Source organism: Girardinichthys multiradiatus, chromosome 22 (genome assembly GCF_021462225.1).
Source record: "Girardinichthys multiradiatus isolate DD_20200921_A chromosome 22, DD_fGirMul_XY1, whole genome shotgun sequence".
Lineage (NCBI taxonomy): Eukaryota > Metazoa > Chordata > Actinopteri > Cyprinodontiformes > Goodeidae > Girardinichthys > Girardinichthys multiradiatus.
Genome location: NC_061814.1, coordinates 45,519,051 through 45,540,066, shown reverse-complemented (window position 1 = coordinate 45,540,066; position 21,016 = coordinate 45,519,051). Strand labels below are relative to the sequence as shown.

The 21,016-nt window shown below is 42.0% G+C and overlaps 1 protein-coding gene across 4 annotated transcripts; it reads left to right on the top strand.

The window, feature by feature from the left end:
* Positions 1–1,260: 1,260 nt before the first annotated feature.
* prkn (parkin RBR E3 ubiquitin protein ligase) lies at positions 1,261–20,622 on the top strand. Of its 4 annotated transcripts, none has more exons than XM_047352462.1 (12): positions 1,348–1,372; positions 12,064–12,153; positions 12,647–12,810; positions 12,882–13,140; positions 14,329–14,438; positions 14,551–14,634; positions 14,711–14,826; positions 14,945–15,081; positions 15,161–15,222; positions 17,155–17,385; positions 17,455–17,572; positions 20,310–20,622. In XM_047352462.1, exons 1-12 carry the CDS (start codon positions 1,363–1,365, stop codon positions 20,426–20,428), a joined length of 1,500 nt encoding a protein of 499 aa, XP_047208418.1. In that variant the 5' UTR covers positions 1,348–1,362; the 3' UTR covers positions 20,429–20,622. The 4 variants fall into 4 exon arrangements, with proteins under 4 accessions (XP_047208421.1, XP_047208418.1, XP_047208419.1 ...); XM_047352463.1 differs by lacking the exon at positions 20,310–20,622 and adding an exon at positions 17,653–17,917; XM_047352465.1 differs by lacking the exon at positions 12,064–12,153 and having other exon boundaries at positions 1,261–1,372.
* Positions 20,623–21,016: the final 394 nt, after the last annotated feature.

Below are 21,016 nucleotides of genomic sequence, written 5' to 3'. Positions count from 1 at the left end.
GAACAACAGGGACTGTTATGAAGCTGGTTGTCTTTAATGATCCCAATAGGAGACATGCATGGGCAGAAATCCCGAGGGGATACATCCCCTGTGAACCCCCTTCCATAAAGATGTTCCCCTTAAAATCATTTTAAACACAAAAAATGTATATGATAATATAGTTATGTTAAATAAAAGCACAACTCCAGTTATTTAAATTCATTCATTCATTCATCTTCTATAACGCTTCTTCCATGCTGGGTCATAGTGGTGCCCATCTCCACCAATCTACGGGCAAGAGTCGGGGCACAATCTGGACTGGCGACCTGTTCGTTGCAGATGGATTTGGGTGATTGAAATTATAAAATGAAATGCATTTCTAAATGATTGAAAGATCGTGACCCCTCTATTCCACAAAGTTTGGTCCGCATGGTGGCGCCACCGGTAGCTCCGTGTTCCAGGGAGCCTCAGGCTCACCTGAAGAGGAAACTGGAAAAATGTGTAAAAGACAGGAAGTCATTGTCCACACCAAGGGTTCAATGAGCACAAGGTTGGGACGTGAAAACTGACAGTTGTCTGCCTGTTTTTATCAGCTTGCTGGTTAGGCAACTAGCCCAGCTTCTGATGGCTAACAAGCTTAAACTAGTTTGCAACAAGGCAACAGAGACAGAGGAGAAAGAGGAAGACTGGGAGGAAGAGGACAGAGTGGAGGGAGGAGAGCAATAAAATGGAAGACAGGAGAAAAGGGAAAGGTGACTGAGGACTGAGAGGAGAAATAGATGAGGAAGAGGAAACAAAGAGGACAGATTCTTCAAAAACATCTGTCAGGATGTTAATGTCAGATATTGGACTAATTCATATTTTACTGACCCTCCTCTTAGATGCGTTCCTGGAGAGAAGTTTTTTTCATTTAAATTTGAGGTCAGAGTTTTGATTTCTGTAGGCTAGTAGTTTTCAAATGACCTAAAGCTTGATTAAAGATAAAGATTGTTCAGTTTTGATTGTTTAAAAAAAAATGAATATTTTCTCTTGATTTATTTTTATTATTAATTATGCTTACTAGTTTTTTGTTTTGTATTTGGTTTTCAGTGTGTGTGTCCAGTTGTGAATATTTTTGGCCTATTGAAGCGCCCACGGATGAGTGGAGCTCCATTGCTTCTAAATGACGTCACCCAGGTGGGGGTAACAGGTTCACCTGCCGTCGGTTTACACTCAGGTAAATGGAACTAGTTACCGCCCATCTGTTGTTCCCCTCCAGTCCAGTAGGCGGCGGTAAATCCTTTGAGTCGATTCCCTGCCAACTGCCCTTAAATACAGAAACTACGGCTCCCATAATGCACTGTGGCTGGCAGATCGTAAACATTCCCATGAAGGACGAGGAGCATGATGATCGGTGAGTTCTGGTTCGAAGCAAACACTTTAATCGATTTCTGGGTTCAAGGATTGGTTCTGATCAACCGAGATGATCACAGATCGATCAGGTGACACAGAAACACGTGACCTCATCGACCAACAACTTCGCGTGTGTTCAGGTTTTAACGCAGGTAAGATCAGAACAGCGGTTGATCTCCAAAGATTACGGTACCAGAAACAGAGTTCTGTTCATCGATATACAGGTCCTTCTCAAAATATTAGCATATTGTGATAAAGTTCATTATTTTCCATAATGTCATGATGAAAATTTAACATTCATATATTTTAGATTCATTGCACACTAACTGAAATATTTCAGGTCTTTTATTGTCTTAATACGGATGATTTTGGCATACAGCTCATGAAAACCCAAAATTCCTATCTCACAAAATTAGCATATTTCATCCGACCAATAAAAGAAAGTGTTTTTAATACAAAAAACATCAACCTTCAAATAATCATGTACAGTTATGCACTCAATACTTGGTCAGGAATCCTTTTGCAGAAATGACTGCTTCAATGCGGCGTGGCATGGAGGCAATCAGCCTGTGGCACTGCTGAGGTCTTATGGAGGCCCAGGATGCTTCGATAGCGGCCTTTAGCTCATCCAGAGTGTTGGGTCTTGAGTCTCTCAATGTTCTCTTCACAATATCCCACAGATTCTCTATGGGGTTCAGGTCAGGAGAGTTGGCAGGCCAATTGAGCACAGTGATACCATGGTCAGTAAACCATTTACCAGTGGTTTTGGCACTGTGAGCAGGTGCCAGGTCGTGCTGAAAAATGAAATCTTCATCTTCATAAAGCTTTTCAGCAGATGGAAGCATGAAGTGCTCCAAAATCTCCTGATAGCTAGCTGCATTGACCCTGCCCTTGATAAAACACAGTGGACCAACACCAGCAGCTGACACGGCACCCCAGACCATCACTGACTGTGGGTACTTGACACTGGACTTCTGGCATTTTGGCATTTCCTTCTCCCCAGTCTTCCTCCAGACTCTGGCACCTTGATTTCCGAATGAGATGCAGAATTTGCTTTCATCCGAAAAAAGTACTTTGGACCACTGAGCAACAGTCCAGTGCTGCGTCTCTGTAGCCCAGGTCAGGCGCTTCTGCCGCTGTTTCTGGTTCAAAAGTGGCTTGACCTGGGGAATGCGGCACCTGTACCTCATTTCCTGCACACGCCTGTGCACGGTGGCTCTGGATGTTTCTACTCCAGACTCAGTCCACTGCTTCCGCAGGTCCCCCAAGGTCTGGAATCGGCCCTTCTCCACAATCTTCCTCAGGGTCCGGTCACCTCTTCTCGTTGTGCAGCGTTTTCTGCCACACTTTTTCCTTCCCACAGACTTCCCACTGAGGTGCCTTGATACAGCACTCAGGGAACAGCCTATTCGTTCAGAAATGTCTTTCTGTGTCTTACCCTCTTGCTTGAGGGTGTCCATAGTGGCCTTCTGGACAGCAGTCAGGTCGGCAGTCTTACCCATGATTGGGGTTTTGAGTGATGAACCAGGCTGGGAGTTTTAAAGGCCTCAGGAATCTTTTGCAGGTGTTTAGAGTTAACTCGTTGATTCAGATGATTAGGTTCATAGCTCGTTTAGAGACCCTTTTAATGATATGCTAATTTTGTGAGATAGGAATTTTAGGTTTTCATGAGCTGTATGCCAAAATCATCCGTATTAAGACAATAAAAGACCTGAAATATTTCAGTTAGTGTGCAATGAATCTAAAATTTATGAATGTTAAATTTTCATCATGACATTATGGAAAATAATGAACTTTATCACAATATGCTAATATTTTGAGAAGGACCTGTACATTGGACTGGACGTCTCCTTCTAGCTGCTATAGGCAGCGACGCAGCCGCCATTGCTATGCATTGAGTCATGTGAACAGAACCACGCTGCTCTGATCCATCTGTCATTAAATGGGTCATATTTCTTTTCTGATCTGATTTTTATCAAATGTTTCTCACAATAAATCTGAGTCAACTGCTGATGTTATGATACATAGAAATATGTTAAAACTCTCCCTAAACATAGATCTATCAGCAGTGTAAACATAGATCCATCAGCAGTGTAAACATAGATCTATCAGCAGTTTAAACATAGATCTATAAGCAGTTTAAACATAGATATGTCAGCAGTTTAAACATAGATATGTCAGCAGTTTAAACATAGATCTATCAGCAGTTTAAACATAGATCTATCAGCAGTTTAAACATAGATCTATCAGCAGTTTAAACATAGATCTATCAGCAGTGTAAACATAGATCTATCAGCAGTTTAAATATAAATCTATCAGCAGTGTAAACATAGATCTATCAGCAGTTTAAACATAGATCTATCAGCAGTTTAAACATAGATCTATCAGCAGTTTAAACATAGATCTATCAGCAGTGTAAACATAGATCTATCAGCAGTGTAAACATAGATCTATCAGCAGTGTAAACATAGATCTATCAGCAGTTTAAACATAGATCTATCAGCAGTGTAAACATAGATCTATCAGCAGTTTAAATATAGATCTATCAGCAGTGTAAACATAGATCTATCAGCAGTTTAAACATAGATCTATCAGCAGTTTAAACATAGATCTATCAGCAGTGTAAACATAGATCTATCAGCAGTGTAAACATAGATCTATCAGCAGTGTAAACATAGATCTATCAGCAGTGTAAACATAGATCTATCAGCAGTTTAAACATAGATCTATCAGCAGTTTAAACATAGATCTATCAGCAGTGTAAACATAGATCTATCAGCAGTGTAAACATAGATCTATCAGCAGTTTAAACATAGATCTATCAGCAGTTTAAACATAGATCTATCAGCAGTGTAAACATAGATCTATCAGCAGTTTAAATATAGATCTATCAGCAGTGTAAACATAGATCTATCAGCAGTTTAAACATAGATCTATCAGCAGTTTAAACATAGATCTGTCAGCAGTTTAAACATAGATCTATCAGCAGTGTAAACATAGATCTATCAGCAGTGTAAACATAGATCTATCAGCAGTGTAAACATAGATCTATCAGCAGTTTAAACATAGATCTATCAGCAGTTTAAACATAGATCTATCAGCAGTGTAAACATAGATCTATCAGCAGTTTAAACATAGATCTGTCAGCAGTTTAAACATATATCTATCAGCAGTTTAAACATAGATCTATTAGCAGTTTAAACATAGATCTGTCAGCAGTTTAAACATATATCTATCAGCAGTTTAAACATAGATCTATCAGCAGTTTAAACATAGATCTATCAGCAGTTTAAACATAGATCTATCAGCAGTGTAAACATAGATCTATCAGCAGTGTAAACATAGATCTATCAGCAGTGTAAACATAGATCTATCAGCAGTTTAAACATAGATCTATCAGCAGTTAAACATAGATCTGTCAGCAGTTTAAACATAGATCTATCAGCAGTTTAAACATAGATCTATCAGCAGTTTAAACATAGATCTATCAGCAGTGTAAACATAGATCTATCAGCAGTTTAAACATAGATCTATCAGCAGTTTAAACATAGATCTATCAGCAGTGTAAACATAGATCTATCAGCAGTTTAAACATAGATCTATCAGCAGTGTAAACATAGATCTATCAGCAGTTTAAATATAGATCTATCAGCAGTGTAAACATAGATCTATCAGCAGTTTAAACATAGATCTATCAGCAGTTTAAACATAGATCTGTCAGCAGTTTAAACATAGATCTATCAGCAGTTTAAACATAGATCTATCAGCAGTGTAAACATAGATCTATCAGCAGTGTAAACATAGATCTATCAGCAGTTTAAACATAGATCTATCAGCAGTTTAAACATAGATCTATCAGCAGTGTAAACATAGATCTATCAGCAGTTTAAACATAGATCTATCAGCAGTTTAAACATAGATCTATCAGCAGTTTAAACATAGATCTATCAGCAGTGTAAACATAGATCTATCAGCAGTTTAAACATAGATCTATCAGCAGTGTAAACATAGATCTATCAGCAGTTTAAACATAGATCTATCAGCAGTTTAAACATAGATCTGTCAGCAGTTTAAACATAGATCTATCAGCAGTGTAAACATAGATCTATCAGCAGTGTAAACATAGATCTATCAGCAGTGTAAACATAGATCTATCAGCAGTTTAAACATAGATCTATCAGCAGTTTAAACATAGATCTATCAGCAGTGTAAACATAGATCTATCAGCAGTTTAAACATAGATCTATCAGCAGTTTAAACATAGATCTATCAGCAGTTTAAACATAGATCTATCAGCAGTTTAAACATAGATCTATCAGCAGTTTAAACATAGATCTATCAGCAGTTTAAACATAGATCTATCAGCAGTTTAAACATAGATCTATCAGCAGTGTAAACATAGATCTATCAGCAGTGTAAACATAGATCTATCAGCAGTGTAAACATAGATCTATCAGCAGTTTAAACATAGATCTATCAGCAGTTTAAACATAGATCTGTCAGCAGTTTAAACATAGATCTATCAGCAGTTTAAACATAGATCTATCAGCAGTTTAAACATAGATCTATCAGCAGTGTAAACATAGATCTATCAGCAGTTTAAACATAGATCTATCAGCAGTTTAAACATAGATCTATCAGCAGTGTAAACATAGATCTATCAGCAGTTTAAACATAGATCTATCAGCAGTTTAAACATAGATCTATCAGCAGTGTAAACATAGATCTATCAGCAGTTTAAACATAGATCTATCAGCAGTGTAAACATAGATCTATCAGCAGTGTAAACATAGATCTATCAGCAGTTTAAACATAGATCTATCAGCAGTGTAAACATAGATCTATCAGCAGTGTAAACATAGATCTATCAGCAGTTTAAACATAGATCTATCAGCAGTGTAAACATAGATCTATCAGCAGTTTAAACATAGATCTATCAGCAGTGTAAACATAGATCTATCAGCAGTTTAAACATAGATCTATCAGCAGTTTAAACATAGATCTATCAGCAGTGTAAACATAGATCTATTAGCAGTTTAAACATAGATCTATCAGCAGTGTAAACATAGATCTATCAGCAGTTTAAACATAGATCTATCAGCAGTGTAAACATAGATCTATCAGCAGTGTAAACATAGATCTATCAGCAGTTTAAACATAGATCTGTCAGCAGTTTAAACATAGATCTATCAGCAGTTTAAACATAGATCTATCAGCAGTTTAAACATAGATCTGTCAGCAGTTTAAACATAGATCTATCAGCAGTTTAAACATAGATCTATCAGCAGTTTAAACATAGATCTATCAGCAGTGTAAACATAGATCTATCAGCAGTGTAAACATAGATCTATTAGCAGTTTAAACATAGATCTATCAGCAGTGTAAACATAGATCTATCAGCAGTTTAAACATAGATCTATCAGCAGTTTAAACATAGATCTATCAGCAGTGTAAACATAGATCTATTAGCAGTTTAAACATAGATCTATCAGCAGTTTAAACATAGATCTATCAGCAGTGTAAACATAGATCTATCAGCAGTGTAAACATAGATCTATCAGCAGTGTAAACATAGATCTATCAGCAGTTTAAACATAGATCTATCAGCAGTTTAAACATAGATCTATCAGCAGTGTAAACATAGATCTATCAGCAGTGTAAACATAGATCCATCAGCAGTGTAAACATAGATCTATCAGCAGTTTAAACATAGATCTATCAGCAGTTTAAACATAGATCTATCAGCAGTTTAAACATAGATCTGTCAGCAGTTTAAACATAGATATGTCAGCAGTTTAAACATAGATATGTCAGCAGTTTAAACATAGATCTATCAGCAGTGTAAACATAGATCTATCAGCAGTTTAAACATAGATCTATCAGCAGTGTAAACATAGATCTATCAGCAGTTTAAACATAGATCTATCAGCAGTGTAAACATAGATCTATCAGCAGTGTAAACATAGATCTATTAGCAGTTTAAACATAGATCTATCAGCAGTGTAAACATAGATCTATCAGCAGTTTAAACATAGATCTATCAGCAGTTTAAACATAGATCTATCAGCAGTTTAAACATAGATCTATCAGCAGTGTAAACATAGATCTATCAGCAGTGTAAACATAGATCTATCAGCAGTTTAAACATAGATCTATCAGCAGTTTAAACATAGATCTATCAGCAGTTTAAACATAGATCTATCAGCAGTTTAAACATAGATCTATCAGCAGTTTAAACATAGATCTATCAGCAGTGTAAACATAGATCTATCAGCAGTGTAAACATAGATCCATCAGCAGTGTAAACATAGATCTATCAGCAGTTTAAACATAGATCTATCAGCAGTTTAAACATAGATCTATCAGCAGTTTAAACATAGATCTATCAGCAGTTTAAACATAGATATGTCAGCAGTTTAAACATAGATATGTCAGCAGTTTAAACATAGATCTATCAGCAGTGTAAACATAGATCTATCAGCAGTTTAAACATAGATCTATCAGCAGTGTAAACATAGATCTATCAGCAGTTTAAACATAGATCTATCAGCAGTTTAAACATAGATCTATCAGCAGTTTAAACATAGATCTATCAGCAGTTTAAACATAGATCTATCAGCAGTTTAAACATAGATCTATCAGCAGTTTAAACATAGATCTATCAGCAGTTTAAACATAGATCTATCAGCAGTTTAAACATACAGGTCCTTCTCAAAAAATTAGCATATTGTGATAAAGTTCATTATTTTCTATAATGTAATGATGAAAATTTAACATTCATATATTTTAGATTCATTGCACACTAACTGAAATATTTCAGGTCTTTTATTGTCTTAATACGGATGATTTTGGCATACAGCTCATGAAAACCCAAAATTCCTATCTCACAAAATTAGCATATTTCATCCGATCAATAAAAGAAAAGTGTTTTTAATACAAAAAACGTCAACCTTCAAATAATCATGTACAGTTATGCACTCAATACTTGGTCGGGAATCCTTTTGCAGAAATGACTGCTTCAGTGCGGCGTGGCATGGAGGCAATCAGCCTGTGGCACTGCTGAGGTCTTATGGAGGCCCAGGATGCTTCAATAGCGGCCTTTAGCTCATCCAGAGTGTTGGGTCTTGAGTCTCTCAACGTTCTCTTCACAATATCCCACAGATTCTCTATGGGGTTCAGGTCAGGAGAGTTGGCAGGCCAATTGAGCACAGTGATACCATGGTCAGTAAACCATTTACCAGTGGTTTTGGCACTGTGAGCAGGTGCCAGGTTGTGCTGAGAAATGAAATCTTCATCTTCATAAAGCTTTTCAGCAGATGGAAGCATAAAGTGCTCCAAAATCTCCTGATAGCTAGCTGCATTGACCCTGCCCTTGATAAAACACAGTGGACCAACACCAGCAGCTGACACGGCACCCCAGACCATCACTGACTGTGGGTACTTGACACTGGACTTCTGGCATTTTGGCATTTCCTTCTCCCCAGTCTTCCTCCAGACTCTGGCACCTTGATTTCCGAATGACATGCAGAATTTGCTTTCATCCGAAAAAAGTACTTTGGAACACTGAGCAACAGTCCAGTGCTGCTTCTCTGTAGCCCAGGTCAGGCGCTTCTGCTGCTGTTTCTGGTTCAAAAGTGGCTTGACCTGGGGAATGCGGCACCTGTAGCCCATTTCCTGCACACGCCTGTGCACGGTGGCTCTGGGTGTTTCTACTCCAGACTCAGTCCACTGGTTCCGCAGGTCCCCCAAGGTCTGGAATCGGCCCTTCTCCACAATCTTCCTCAGGGTCCGGTCACCTCTTCTCGTTGTGCAGCGGTTTCTGCCACACTTTTTCCTTCCCACAGACTTCCCACTGAGGTGCCTTGATACAGCACTCTGGGAACAGCCTATTCGTTCAGAAATGTCTTTCTGTGTCTTACCCTCTTGCTTGAGGGTGTCAATAGTGGCCTTCTGGACAGCAGTCAGGTCGGCAGTCTTACCCATGATTGGGGTTTTGAGTGATGAACCAGGCTGGGAGTTTTAAAGGCCTCAGGAATCTTTTGCAGGTGTTTAGAGTTAACTCGTTGATTCAGATGATTAGGTTCATAGCTCGTTTAGAGACCCTTTTAATGATATGCTAATTTTGTGAGATAGGAATTTTGGGTTTTCATGAGCTGTATGCCAAAATCATCCGTATTAAGACAATAAAAGACCTGAAATATTTCAGTTAGTGTGCAATGAATCTAAAATATATGAATGTTAAATTTTCATCATGACATTATGGAAAATAATGAACTTTATCACAATATGCTAATTTTTTGAGAAGGACCTGTAGATCTATCAGCAGTTTAAACATAGATCTATCAGCAGTGTAAACATAGATCTATCAGCAGTGTAAACATAGATCTATCAGCAGTTTAAACATAGATCTATCAGCAGTTTAAACATAGATCTATCAGCAGTTTAAACATAGATCTATCAGCAGTGTAAACATAGATCTATCAGCAGTGTAAACATAGATCTATCAGCAGTTTAAACATAGATCTATCAGCAGTTTAAACATAGATCTATCAGCAGTTTAAACATAGATCTATCAGCAGTTTAAACATAGATCTATCAGCAGTTTAAACATAGATCTATCAGCAGGTTAAACATAGATCTGTTGGGTCCAGCTGAACTGGCGGATGCAGAACATAAAGAGCGGGACTGTCCGATGGGCCAGAAACAGAATATAGGATGTAAAAAATGTTGACTTTTTCTGACATCTCTTTGCTTTGTTGACAATGAAGAACAGAACAAAATCTCATTTATTCAGCTGAGCTCCACAAACACTGAGAACCAACACAGCGGTACGCTGGAACCGCTCCGTCTTCAGAACCGTTCTGCTGCATGGCCCGCGGGACCTCCATGTTCTGTTCCACAGAAGTCCACGGGCGTGTCTTAACTCAGGACAGGGTTCTGGTTCAACCAAAACCCTCAGTCAGAGCTCGGGGTAAAACCTGCCCTGAGAGGTGACTGTCTGGTCCAGCTGCCCCAGATCTTTGTTTCCATATGTTGAAATACCAACATTCAGGTCCTCCATGATGTTACTGAGAATCCTCTAAAACATCAAGAAAACGTTGACAACAGGTTTTTATAACATCTCAAAGACCAGGTGTTATCTCCGGTGTTTCTTTCAATAACTTATGAACCACTAATGACCCTGTTCACTGAGGTTTTAGTCATTTTAAAGTTCGGTTAAAGTGACGTTTTCTAAATGTCTAAACGTAGCATAAAAGAATCAAATATGCTTAGAGCTGTACCAGGTGAGCCACACGGTCGGACCTGTCAGGATGGCCATATCGGGTCAAAGGCGTGGACTCATAGTTGTGTTAATGATGCTGTTATGTTGCATAGTTGACTGAAGGAGGTTGCTTGGGGAAACACTTCCTACTGTGTGTCTGTGGTGGGTTTATGCACAAAGAATCATGGGGGCTGAAAACAATAAGCTTCTCATCCCTGGACCCGCCCGGACCAGCCAGAATCAGTAGCAGAACAAACAAGAGGGCACCACAGCCCACATCCCAGACCCACCTCACCCCACTGCAGACACCTCCATGCCTGGGACAGCACCGCCACCGGTACCAGCACCCCTACAACCCCTGGCTCCTGATGCCAAGCTGGCAGTGCCCATATTCCCTCCGCCACTTGGTGATGTACAAGCAGACATCCTCGGGCAGGTTGGGGCACCTGTTGGTGGGTCTTCACATACTTCTAGCCACAGACAGGTGGACAGTACCAGAGAGCATGTAGACAGTCATCAGGTAAATCTCCCAGGCAGTTTGGACCTGTGTTTGAAGCATCCTCTCTCCTGTGTTGTGGCTTCTATGAAGGATTTTCTATTATTAGTGTTATTTTTTTAAAATCTGTCCAGTCTCTCTGAAGGAACCTGGTGAACTCTTCATCTATAACTAATGATCTGTTGAACCTCCAAGGTTTAACTGGTCTTGATGTTTCCTCCATAATAGTTACTGGTCTGTGCCTCACACACCTCCTTCATAACAGGGTTGCTGATTAGAGAGAAGAAGAAACAAGAGGGGTGGACCAGTGGGAACTCCTTATCTGATGGTTGTTAAGATCGCCAGGCATCACATAGACCAGAACCTCCCATGTTCTGCTGTTCTGGACCATAACCTTCTAGGTTCTGCTTTATTGTATTAACTGCATGTTATGAAGGTCAGATGATCTGCTGAGCCTGTCTGACTCTGGTTCATTGGTTAAAATCTCCTCCCAGCACCACCAGTGCTGTTCCAGTCTGGGTTAGAAGGTCAGAAAAGAGACTGTGATAAAGGTTGGAGTCATCCACATTTGGACTGTATGCATTAACTATTGACCAGTCTGTTGTTTATATTTGTGTTCATAATTAAATGTCCCCCTTCTGGATCAAATATGCTGTCTTTGCATGTAAACTGTATCGTTCTGTTATTAAAGTAGCTGCTCCTCTCTGCTTGGGGTCATAGTTCAGTAAGAATGAGGACATGTTTAGTGTTCAACTCAGATTTAAATATGTGGGTTTGCTGAAGCAAGACAATGTCTGTTCTAAGTTCTTCTAGTTGATCCATGACTTTATGCGTTTTGATATTATTTCCAATTCCACAGAGATTCCAAGTGGCAAATTATACTAAGTTCATATCACTAAGCATGACGTCTAATCTAAGCGTTTGCTGGTTGCAGGGTCAGGGTTAGAGGTCATAGAAAGGGTTGAAAATGAATGGAGATCAATGGAAGTCAGTGAGCTTCAATGCAAGATCCTCACAACATATAGTAAGACAAAAGAGTGTGTGTGTGTGTGTGTGTGTGATAGAAAACGGAAACGGCCTGGGGACACACATCATCATCACATCACAATAAGTCGTGTGTTCACATTAAACGTACTAAATCCAATGACCATCAGCTGTCTTCTGATCAGTGTTTCCTGTTTAATCCCGTCAGTTATATCCAGTAAAACCACAGCGTGATCTCCTGGTCTCTGAACAGCTGGAACTCCAGCTTAGCTCCCTCAGAGATGAGCTTCTTCCTCACAGGATAAAGAGCTGGTCGGTGGTCCAGGATCTCCTCTCCTTCACTCTAGTTTATTCCACGTAGTTCCCTGCTGCAGCTCTGGTGGGCTGGGCTGGAGAGAAGGTGCTGGTCAGAGGAGTGTCATGTGACAGTCTATTTCAACAGTTTGCATTTGGGAAGGTAGTTGAGGTCTGAGAAAAAGGAGACCGTGAAGCTGTACCTGGACCTCACCTGAATCTCAACTGTGTGTCGTCAGTGTTTGTACGGTACAACCTGGGGCCTGGAGTGGCCGTGGAGCTGCAGGCGGAGGCCAGTGTGGCTGAGCTGAAGGAACTGGTGGGGAGTCAGCAAGGAGTCCCTCCTCAGGAGCTCCGGGTTCTGTTCGCTGGTAGAGAACTGCAGAGCTCCTCCTCCCTGCAGGTGACCTCTCACACTGATCTGCAGGTAATACTCACCTGATTTACTGCTCACTGTACTATTCCTCCTGTCAGGGTTGTGACCTGCCTGAGCAGAGCACGGTCCACGTGGTCCTCCCTCCACCTGACTCTTCCTTCTCCCAGCTGCTCCTCCTGCAGGAGCGTCTGGCTCTGGGAGGAGAGAAGGAGAAGCAGGACGGCCTGACCACGCTGGACCTGAGCTCCTCACGGCTCCCCGCCACCTCCTCAGGGCTGGCTGTCATCCTGGATGGGGCAGGAGGACGAGCGAGAGGTGAAGATCAGGGAAAAGAACAACAGGCTGCAGCTCCAAAAGGTCAGTAAATCCATGTGTGTGTACTCTGTATCCATGTGTGTGTACTCTGTATCCATGTGTGTGTACTCTGTATCCATGTGTGTGTACTCTGTATCCAGGTGTGTGTACTCTGTATCCATGTGTGTGTACTCTGTATCCATGTGTGTGTACTCTGTATCCATGTGTGTGTACTCTGTATCCATGTGTGTGTACTCTGTATCCATGTGTGTGTACTCTGTATCCAGGTGTGTGTACTCTGTATTCAGGTGTGTGTACTCTGTATCCATGTGTGTGTACTCTGTATCCAGGTGTGTGTACTCTGTATTCAGGTGTGTGTACTCTGTATCCATGTGTGTGTACTCTGTATCAAGGTGTGTGTACTCTGTATTCAGGTGTGTGTACTCTGTATTCAGGTGTGTGTACTCTGTATCCATGTGTGTGTACTCTGTATCCATGTGTGTGTACTCTGTATTCAGGTGTGTGTACTCTGTATCCATGTGTGTGTACTCTGTATTCAGGTGTGTGTACTCTGTATCCATGTGTGTGTACTCTGTATCCATGTGTGTGTACTCTGTATTCAGGTGTGTGTACTCTGTATTCAGGTGTGTGTACTCTGTATCCAGGTGTGTGTACTCTGTATTCAGGTGTGTGTACTCTGTATCCATGTGTGTGTACTCTGTATCCATGTGTGTGTACTCTGTATCCATGTGTGTGTACTCTGTATCCATGTGTGTGTACTCTGTATTCAGGTGTGTGTACTCTGTATCCATGTGTGTGTACTCTGTATTCAGGTGTGTGTACTCTGTATCCATGTGTGTGTACTCTGTATCCATGTGTGTGTACTCTGTATTCAGGTGTGTGTACTCTGTATTCAGGTGTGTGTACTCTGTATCCAGGTGTGTGTACTCTGTATTCAGGTGTGTGTACTCTGTATCCATGTGTGTGTACTCTGTATCCATGTGTGTGTACTCTGTATCCATGTGTGTGTACTCTGTATCCAGGTGTGTACTCTGTATTCAGGTGTGTGTACTCTGTATTCAGGTGTGTGTACTCTGTATCCAGGTGTGTGTACTCTGTATCCAGGTGTGTGTACTCTGTATCCATGTGTGTGTACTCTGTATCCATGTGTGTGTACTCTGTATCCATGTGTGTGTACTCTGTATCCAGGTGTGTGTACTCTGTATCCATGTGTGTGTACTCTGTATCCAGGTACCCGTAGTACCTTCTTTGTGTACTGTAAACGCTGCTTGTCCATCCAGTCAGGGAAACTTCGCGTTCGCTGTAGGAGCTGCAGACAGATGACGCTGACGCTCAGCAGGGTGAGAGTAGTACTGTAATACTTCCTGTGTACTATTGCACTCCTAATATTTGTGTAGTTACTGTTGGGTGCCAGAAGGTGGTGCTACCCTTCAGTCTCTGTGTCTCCGTCAGGGTCCATCTTGCTGGGACGACGTTCTTCTCCCCGGACGAATCCATGGCATCTGTCAGTCTAAAGATTGCCGCGGCAACGAGGCGGTAAGAGGCGTGGCCTAAATGTTTTAAACAGGAGGAAGTCATTCATCAGTTGGTCCTGATTGTTGTTGGATGGCAGGAGTTCTACATGAAGTGTGCGTCTCACCCAACATCAGAGGACGACGTCTCTGTTGCCCTCGACCTTGTCCTGCCCAACATCAGGAGAGTCCCGTGCATCGGCTGCACCGACGTCATGTAATGCCCTCTCCCATCCTCACCCATCTCCTTGCTCCACCTCCTCCACCTGACTCTCCGTGGATATTAAAGCTCCTCCCCCACTCTGACATTAACTCACCTTGTCTCCGTGTCTCAGGGACGTGGTTCTGGTCTTCCAGTGTTCGGACCGTCATGTGATCTGCCTGGACTGTTTCCATCGTTACTGCCAGAGTCGGCTGAATGAGCGACAGTTTGTTTATAATCCTGTGATTGGATACTCACTACCGTGTGCAGGTGAGGGGCGGAGCCTCAAGGGGAGGGCCCAACAGGTGTGTGAACAGGTGTGTGATATTTCTGTTGTTTTTGTCTCCAGCTGGTTGCGAAAATTCTCTGATCAAGGAGTTGCATCACTTCCGGATCCTGGGAGATGATCAGGTGACCTCATTGCCACAAACTCTACTTCATAGTACTTTCAACTGAAACAGCGTATGAACGCCTTTTACACAGAAGAAAGAATGAAAGAGCTGGGGAGGTGTACATTCCTCCTGAGAATAATTTCTCATCTTTTAGTTTAAAATCTCAGATATTTTCTCATGTTCAAAGTCTTAAATTAAAGCAGGATCGTGTAAAGTCAGAAATTTGGAACAAAAATGTAAAGGTCCTCTGTGATTAAGTTCATAAATGTACAAGAAGCGTGTGGATGTTCTCTCTAGTATTATGACCTATTCATGTAGGAAGAAGAGCAGCTCGTTGTGGAGACATGACAGAGTACTTTCACTAATAATAATAATAATAATAATCATCTTTATTGGTCATTACACATGTACATTACAACAAAATATTTCCTCTGCATTTAACCCATCCCTTACAGGGAACAGTGGGCTGCCAATGTGCGGCACCCGGGGAGCATTCTGGGGCTAAGGGCCTTGCTCAGGGACCCAGAGTGGCAATCTGTGGGATTGGAACCTGGCCCCTTGTGTCCCCTCTGGAACACAAACCTCTTGTTTTAACCACTAGGCCACCACTCCCACTAATGTGGACAGCTACAAGTATTTTCTTCCAGACTACTCAAGAACACAGTAGTTCTGCAGTTGAGACGGACCGTATGTGATGATGTCACAATTTCCCCTGGAGCTTCAGTAAATATTCCTGTTTTATACTAGAACTTCATTATTTATAGGAAAATACGCCTGCGCTCAGTTAAATCTTTACAGTAATGAGCTAAATATTATGACTGTTTGTCACTTTCAAAAATGTGTCTAAATTAGATTCACCTGTATAAATAAAGGTGAACTAAAATAAAGAATGGCATAGAGTATGAATAGACATGGCTGAACAGCAGAGTCTGGTGGGGAGGTGAGGAAACTGGCTGAACTACTGGGAGGACTGATGAGTGGGATGAGAACCTGGTGTGATCAATCAGGGGAATGTGGAGCAGCTGTGGAAGAGGAGCATCAGGACACAAAGGGAAGTTTACCAAGGCAACGTTCACACTGCAGGTCTTGATACTCAAATCTAATGTTTTTTCGCTGAAATCAAACTACTAATTAAATGCGACTGCCATCAAACGTTAGGCTGAGCACTACGACCCCTCTAGTGGAGTAGTGATGCTGCTGCTGTAGAGACGGGTGCTTGGTGGAACCGGGACGATGACGTACAAGCTAGCCCTTCTGACTGCGTATGCTTAACGAAACTAGCTGGGTACGTATCCGATTTAGAACCACAGCGGGTCCATTCTGACTGCCATAAAAAAGTTGAATGTGGGTCGCATTTGCCTGTAGTTTAGCCATCAAACATAGAAGGAACACAAAAGGGTCGGCACAAAGGTTTACTTTAAAAGCATCTAAAAGCAAACTGCTGCTTGGGATTTGATCGATACTTGGCCCAAAATGCTGATGGCTTCAGTTTCTGTTCATTGAATCATTTCCTGTTTGTGTGCATCACTTCCTGTTCAGGCGTATTAATTTCTCTCAGTGGTTCAGGGGGTTCGTCCTGTAACCGGTGGGTTGCCAGTTCGAGCCCCTGATCCTTCTGTCTTAATCTTTGTGTCCTTGGGCAAGACACTTCACCCACCTTGCCTGCTGATGGTGGTCAGCGGGCCCAGTGGTGCCGATTGTATGGCAGCCTCAGTTCGGTCAGTCTGGCCGAGCGCAGCTGTGGTTACAATGTAGCTCACCACTGTCATTGTGTGAATGGATGGATGAATGGATGGATGTAGTTTTAGGAGCTTTGGAGTCTCTGGGTACTTGATAAAGTGCTATACAAGTTCAGGCCATTTACCATTTCAGGTGAATCCAGGTGAACCATCTGATGTTGAACTACGGTAGAATATGTTAGCTGAGACTTTTGCTAACTCGCCTGTTTCAGTACGGCCGGTACCTGCAGTACGGCGCAGAGGAGTGTCTGCAGACCATTGGAGGAATGATGTGTCCTTCACCTGGCTGTGGGGCAGGGCTTCTCCCATCTGACGCCAGCAGGAGGGTGGAGTGTGACAGGCAGCTGGGCTGCGGCTTCGTCTTCTGCAGAGACTGCAGGGAGGGTTACCATGAGGGGCCATGTGAGATCCTTGTAGCCCCGCCCACAGGGGATGGCTCACAGGTGAGTCATAGCTGCAGAATGATGATGATGGTGATGCTGAAGAGGTTGACATGAGCCCCCACTCCTTAGGGTTTTGTGGTGGGGGAGGAGGCATCTCAGAGAGGGAGGTGGGAGCAGGCGTCTCTGCTCCTCATCCAGGAGTCGACCAAACGATGCCCTCGCTGTTTGGTTCCTGTGGAGAGAAACGGTAAGAACCACCACTGATCATCATCAGCACTACTCACAGACCAGGTGAGGACTGAAAGCAGTTTCTGTCTCCCCCTGCAGGCGGATGCATGCACATGCAGTGTTCTCTGTGCAGAGCAGAGTGGTGCTGGCTCTGTGGCGATCCCTGGAATAGGGAATGTATGGGAAACCACTGGTTTGGATAGATGCTATTGCAAGGATCTGCCCAGTTCTCACCGGGTGTTTCCTGGCTTGGCTCCAGAGACCTTGATCTGTTTAGACTGTGGAAAACACCCAGCATGCTCTGGATTTATCCCTAGTATAGTGTGAATTAAATCATTCAAATAATAAAATGTTTTAAGCTTAATGTCAGGTGTATTTTTCTTCTCTCAGGATCAAAAAGTTGTAATGGCTGCAGAGTTTGCAGACCTTAAACACAATTCAGTTGAGTCGTCTATAAAGACCTCAGGGTGCATTGCTGGTGGACACATCAACCCAATAATATTAATTATGGTTTGGTCCTCAGGCTTCCAGTATTTCTGCAGCACAGTGAACTTAGGTGCCTGAAGCTTCTAACCATCAGCAGCGGAATCTGGAAGGTCAGGGGTGAAGGTGTTCAACCCGCTGCTGTAATCTACTCTCTCATCAGTAACCTCATTCCTCAAACTAATGGGTTATGGAAGGGTGAGGGAATTATTGATGAGATTATGTCTGAATAGAATGAGGAGAACTGGCTGTCTGCTGTCTTCCTGATCAGATGGACCATGAGCTGTATCCATGTTTTAAAGGCTATTTTACTTCCTTATAAACATTTGGGAAAGGTCTATGGGCTACACAAAACATCTTACTTAATTTTTTCACACAAAATCATTCTCAGATGATGAGATTTCACCTCCTCGGTTTCCCCTTTTTTGAGCTCCTTTCAGAATGAGGTGTTTTAGGGCTCTGTCACTTTTATGCAAATTAGTTGTATCTGGCCACGCCCCCAACCAGTACCGTACGAGGAAACGAAACCGAAACTTATAAAAAGCAAAACCCAGGCCCTGTCCCAATACTCGCACTTCCACCCTTGTGTCTGTTCCCATTGATGGGTTTGAGTCCGTAGTGTTTCCCAATTCTCCAGAGTGGTCCTTAGCCCCGCCCCCTTTGTGCCCTCAATCCACACTTCGACGAAGTCCGCTTAGATGCGGGCTTCGCCGAAGTATATTACCCACAATTCACTGCTGCAGATGACGTTCTGAGCAAAAACCAATCACAACCGTCAATGTAATCAACCATCAAATCAGAATAACAAGATCTGCGTAAACTTTAGACAGCAAGCAGACAAATATATTTTTTACTGGTTTTCCAGGCTCAACATTGTAAGATACCACTGGCTATTAGAACAGGGCCATAGCTGCACACATCCTCGCGAACACGGAGCCACATAATAAACTGCTCGGCGGAAAAAAGTCTCGGTTTTAGATGTGACACTCTGCTCCAAGCAGCCGGTCGTTAGTAAACGCAGCAGTATCACGGCCATGCCCTGCCTCACACTGACGGGTATATTCCTCTTCGACATCCTGCAGTCGACCTAGCTTCCACTTCTAAACGACAGTCAAGCCAGTTCTCGCGGGGTTTTGTAGGTCAAGCTAATGGTGCATTCACAGCGAACGCTGATTCTGCGATAGGAGTGGCCGATTTACATGTTATCCCTATGTAGAGCCGCGTTCAGGAGCGGCGCCGAGCAAAGGAGACAAAGGACGCGATGGACGAGTTGAAAAATCGGAACTTTTTCCTAAATTTGCGTCGCGTCAACCAATCAGGGACTGGATGTGGCTGTGACGTAGGGTGAAGGACCGCAGCAGAGAAGAAGCGGTTGTCAGTGAAGATGGAGGACCAGATCATAGTGACAGTGTGCAGCAAGCCAGAGTTGTATGACTCAACTAATTACTTTTACCGAGACAAGTACAGAAAGGATCTGGCCTGGTTATGTTTAGGCACAAATATCTTATATTTAGGAGATGTGGACAATAAAAATCAGCTGTTTTTTTTATTGAACTGAGATTTATTTACTCACCAAAGACAGATGGACAGGCGTTCAGCAGCGGGGATATAGCGCCGGTAGTTGGCGTCCCGGAGGCCGATTCGTCTCCCAACGCGGGACAGCAGATCTTCGAACTGGGTCCTGGATAGACGGACGTACCGCTGAAATCGACCGTCATCCAGACGCAGCTCCTGGAATAAGTGGTGGTAATCTCCAAATTGTTCCCGTCCCTGAAGAATCTGGTGAACCCAGAGACGCTGACGTCGGCGGCGTTTTTCGGCTCTCCACAGGTAAAACACCGTAATTAGGTCCGTGAAATCCATGTCTGATGGAAGCTCCTCCTATTTGATTACGCGGCGAAGCGTTGCTGCTTGTTGCCAAATGGCAACGCGGAGTTGACATGGAATGTGAAGCGAGCAACAGCACACAAATGATGCGAAATATTCGCAGAATCCGCGTTCGGTGTGAACACACCATAACACAATGCATTATGGTAGTAGCCCGAAGAGGACATTTTAAAATAAAAGCAGTATGCTTTACATATATCGGCTAGAGTGGGTGGATGTCATTCTTGCTGCTCTGTTCTAATTTTATTTTTCATGTCCGACTGTGAAAATGGAAATATTTTATTTTTTCACTGCTTTATATGATTGTTGGTGTGTTCATCATTTTAGTGTCCATTTATTTTACATTAGATTTAATTAATACATTTTTTTTTACTTTTTGTTTCCAGCGACTGATTTCACTTCAGGATACTTCCAGATGCTGCTCACCAAAGTTCTCCAACATCTGATACGGAATTTCAAAATTAAATCCCCTCAAAGTCTGTATTTTTATAATTTATCCAAATAGCTGGGTTTAATTATTTACATGGTGACAACCTCTACCAATTTAAACAAAATATATCGGAAGACATTTCCAGCTGGTTTACCTCCCAACTTTCAGGACATCTTCCTCTAAGCCTGGGAACTGCTCATGGAACCATCACATGTGTCATTGCTAAGAAATTAAATTTAATGTCCCAATAAAACATACAATTACAAAAGGGTTCATGTCAAATATTTGCCTAAAACAGCACATCCAGCAACATACTAGCATATTGTCATTGTAAAACCCTCGATTATCTGCATTCCATCAAGGATTGTTAGAACTGTGCGCTATAAAAATCGTAGTGTATTTGCACTTTCACTATTGTTTGGATAAGTACCTCATAATAAACCTGTTAATGATGTCCCAGTGTACAAATGACAAAATAATATGTAATGATGTTAACCCGGGTATGCAATTGGAATTACAATATTTTAGCATTTTGTAAATATCAGTCAAGTTTCTCTGTCTCGCATGTTAGCATTTCCATTAGAACTCCTTTAAATGCATAAACAATCTGATTGTTCAAATTCCGGACTGCAGAAAAATGGTAGACCGCAAGCAATTTACTCA

Excerpts from the sequence above, each read along its gene's own strand:
- prkn (XM_047352462.1), top strand. Across the intron at positions 14,439-14,550 it reads TGACGCTGACGCTCAGCAGG|GGTCCATCTTGCTGGGACGA; the intron begins GTGAGAGTAGTA and ends TGTCTCCGTCAG. Across the intron at positions 15,223-17,154 it reads GGATCCTGGGAGATGATCAG|TACGGCCGGTACCTGCAGTA; the intron begins GTGACCTCATTG and ends CGCCTGTTTCAG.